General features: G+C 51.1%; 1 protein-coding gene across 1 annotated transcript; it reads right to left on the bottom strand.

Annotated features, from left to right (window-relative positions):
- Window positions 1-226: 226 nt before the first annotated feature.
- LOC146178796 (kelch domain-containing protein 3-like) lies at window positions 227-1306 on the bottom strand. Its single transcript, XM_084580036.1, has one exon. The coding sequence runs from the start codon at window positions 1304-1306 to the stop codon at window positions 227-229; it is 1080 nt and encodes a 359-aa protein (XP_084436162.1).
- Window positions 1307-2534: the final 1228 nt, after the last annotated feature.

The following is a 2534-nucleotide window of genomic DNA, read 5'->3' as shown; positions in this document are numbered from 1 at the left end:
TCGTTCTGTTCGATGATATGCTCATTCACCCGCAACCAAAGATTTCATTCCACAATCGGTTCAGCAACGCTCCACATTTTTGTCTTTATTACTATAAATTCATATACCACAATTGATATTTCAAATTATTTAAGCACAACAGAAAATGTCATAATTAGGACTTGACTGAGTATAACAGCGTCAATACAACGAAGCTGTGCATCAGTACAGGCCAAAATGCTTTCACTCACTGTGAATCCTGCCACCAGTAATGTCGACGGAAGTACTCACACTGATCACGTAGATTTGGCGGCAAAGAACTGGCGTCCACACCTGCTTCCACTACAGCCAATAAGGACACTGTTGCCAAAGAAGGCACGAACTCCAGTACGTACAGATCACGTACAGACCATCTGCCGCGTACTTTCACCTGCACACCATCCACCAGTGTGTATAGCGGGCCGAACCCGCCAAAAACGAGCACCTTTTCGTCCATCACGCAGCAGCCCGCGGCGGCCCTGTGCGACGGGCCAGGTCGCCTAGGCGTCAGATTGATCCACCGAGACTCTACCGAACTGTATTTCCACATGTCTCCAAAGTAGGCATCATTGGTGAAGTCAGACCCTCCAAATATGTACAGTTCGTTGTTGTATACGAAAGCTGCGTGCTCAATGCGCGCTTCAGGAGAGGAGCCATCTTCTCGTGCGCGCACCCAGGTCATGGTCGTAGTATCCAGAATGCAGAGAAAAGACTCATAGGAGACACCTTCAGAAGCATCTTTATAACAGCCTCCCCAGATGTAAATGTGGCTGCCACTGGCAGACGCCGAGTGGAAGATACGCATATTCGGGATATCGCCAGTGGTCTCCACGCAGTGCCACTTCAAGGTCTCCAAATCGAAATATTCTAATAGTGGCAAGAGCACACCGTCTTCAGTCTGTCCACCAATGATGTACATCCTGCAGCCCACCACACAGGCAGCGTGACCAATACGTCCTCCTGGCTCTTGGCCGAACACTTGCACACGGCTCCATGTCATGGTGTGGCTATTGAACCGATAAAGCTTGTTTTGCGGACCTTCTTGGTAGCGACTGCCTCCAAAGAAGTACGCGCAGTCTCTGTAGGCTACGACCGAGTGGGCGCGTAAGTAACAAGGCACCTGGATTGGGAACGCACCAGACACCGGCACCATATACCATCGGCAGGTTGCCGCGTTGAAGACGTGCATTTCCTGGGAGTAAGTGTCAAACCAGTATATCTTCCCGTTGATAGAGACCGCTGTTTTGTCGATCAGAGCAGGAACGCCTTGCAGCCGCATCGTCCACATGTCGCAGCCGGTTACTGTCCAGACGATATGTGCCCTCCAGCGCACTCCACGTCTTAATGCGTGCTCGCTAATGCAAACGCATGCCCCTCCTTGCTGTTAATGGTACGCTCAAGTACTCTTTGCAAAATATTCTGGCTTTTATTTTTGTTCTTGGGTTGTCGTGAGCGAAACACTTATGTTCCGGCCATTAAAGACGCAAGTTCTACTCACAGCCATTAAAATACTTCCGCACTCTTTGCTTCCGCGAGACTAACCTCATCACACTGCGCCGGCCAATGGAAACGCCCGACGGCCCGTACGTTTTCAAAGATCGCTCCGCGTAAAGACAACGACGGGCAGCATGCGGTAAACGCACCGCTAGATGACGACAGCCCATTCCAGCGCAGCGCGAAGATCACAACTTTACGGTGACTTAAGAAAGCACTTTTCGTGTTTGGGATTGTCATACCCAAACCAAAGATAGAGATGATGACAAATATCTCACTTGTGGGGCGAGAAGGTCCCCACAACGTGTAATTTGGAAGCGCCCTGGTTCCCCTAGTGTCAGGGAAAGTATCAAGTGTAGGAATCCCTGAGAGGCTCTGCTGCAAAGCGAGGTCCCCGCTAAACAGCTACTCGCAATCCGTTTGGTGGTAGAATCCGCGAGGACGCAGTTTGTCTTCGCCGGTCTTTAGTCGCAGAGGACCCGGCCCTCGTGCCGAGCCTGCGTGCCGGGGACGGGAACTAAGGGTCCTCCTACATTGATGGAACAATTAAGTATTCAATCAATTCAAATCTGTTCCGTGTTTGTGCTGTGTAGATGCTGCCACGGTATGTCTCAAGGGAAAGCGCGCGCTCTCCGGTACTGATGCTGTCTGTAGAGTTGCCGAAACGGCCGCCCCTACCCGCCAAACACCGTAAGCCAAAGTAGCTCGTACAAGCCACCGGCTTCCCAAAAAGGCTTTATTTTGGGGCGAAAGCCTTTTTAGGCTCATGATTGCACGTTCGTTCGGTCGTGCGTCCGCAAGACGTGCCACAGTTCGCAAGATTCCGCGCGGTTATGTTTGCCTTTGAACATGTCACTGAAGAACTTCTATTAGTGGGAGATAGTGACCAATAATTATAGTTAGTGGTAGTCGCTGATAGTGACAGTGATGATGATCGACCATGATGGGACCCGCAGGGGTGGGCGCAGTGGATACGGTGCTCGACTACTGTTCCCAAGGGTGCGCGAACGAATCCCGCCCTC

This window comes from Amblyomma maculatum, chromosome 9, assembly GCF_055883805.1.
Source record: "Amblyomma maculatum isolate TAMU_Amacu chromosome 9, ASM5588380v1, whole genome shotgun sequence".
NCBI classification, from domain to species: domain Eukaryota; kingdom Metazoa; phylum Arthropoda; class Arachnida; order Ixodida; family Ixodidae; genus Amblyomma; species Amblyomma maculatum.
Note: the sequence above shows the minus strand (reverse complement) of the source record. Positions and strands in the feature narration are given on the sequence as shown.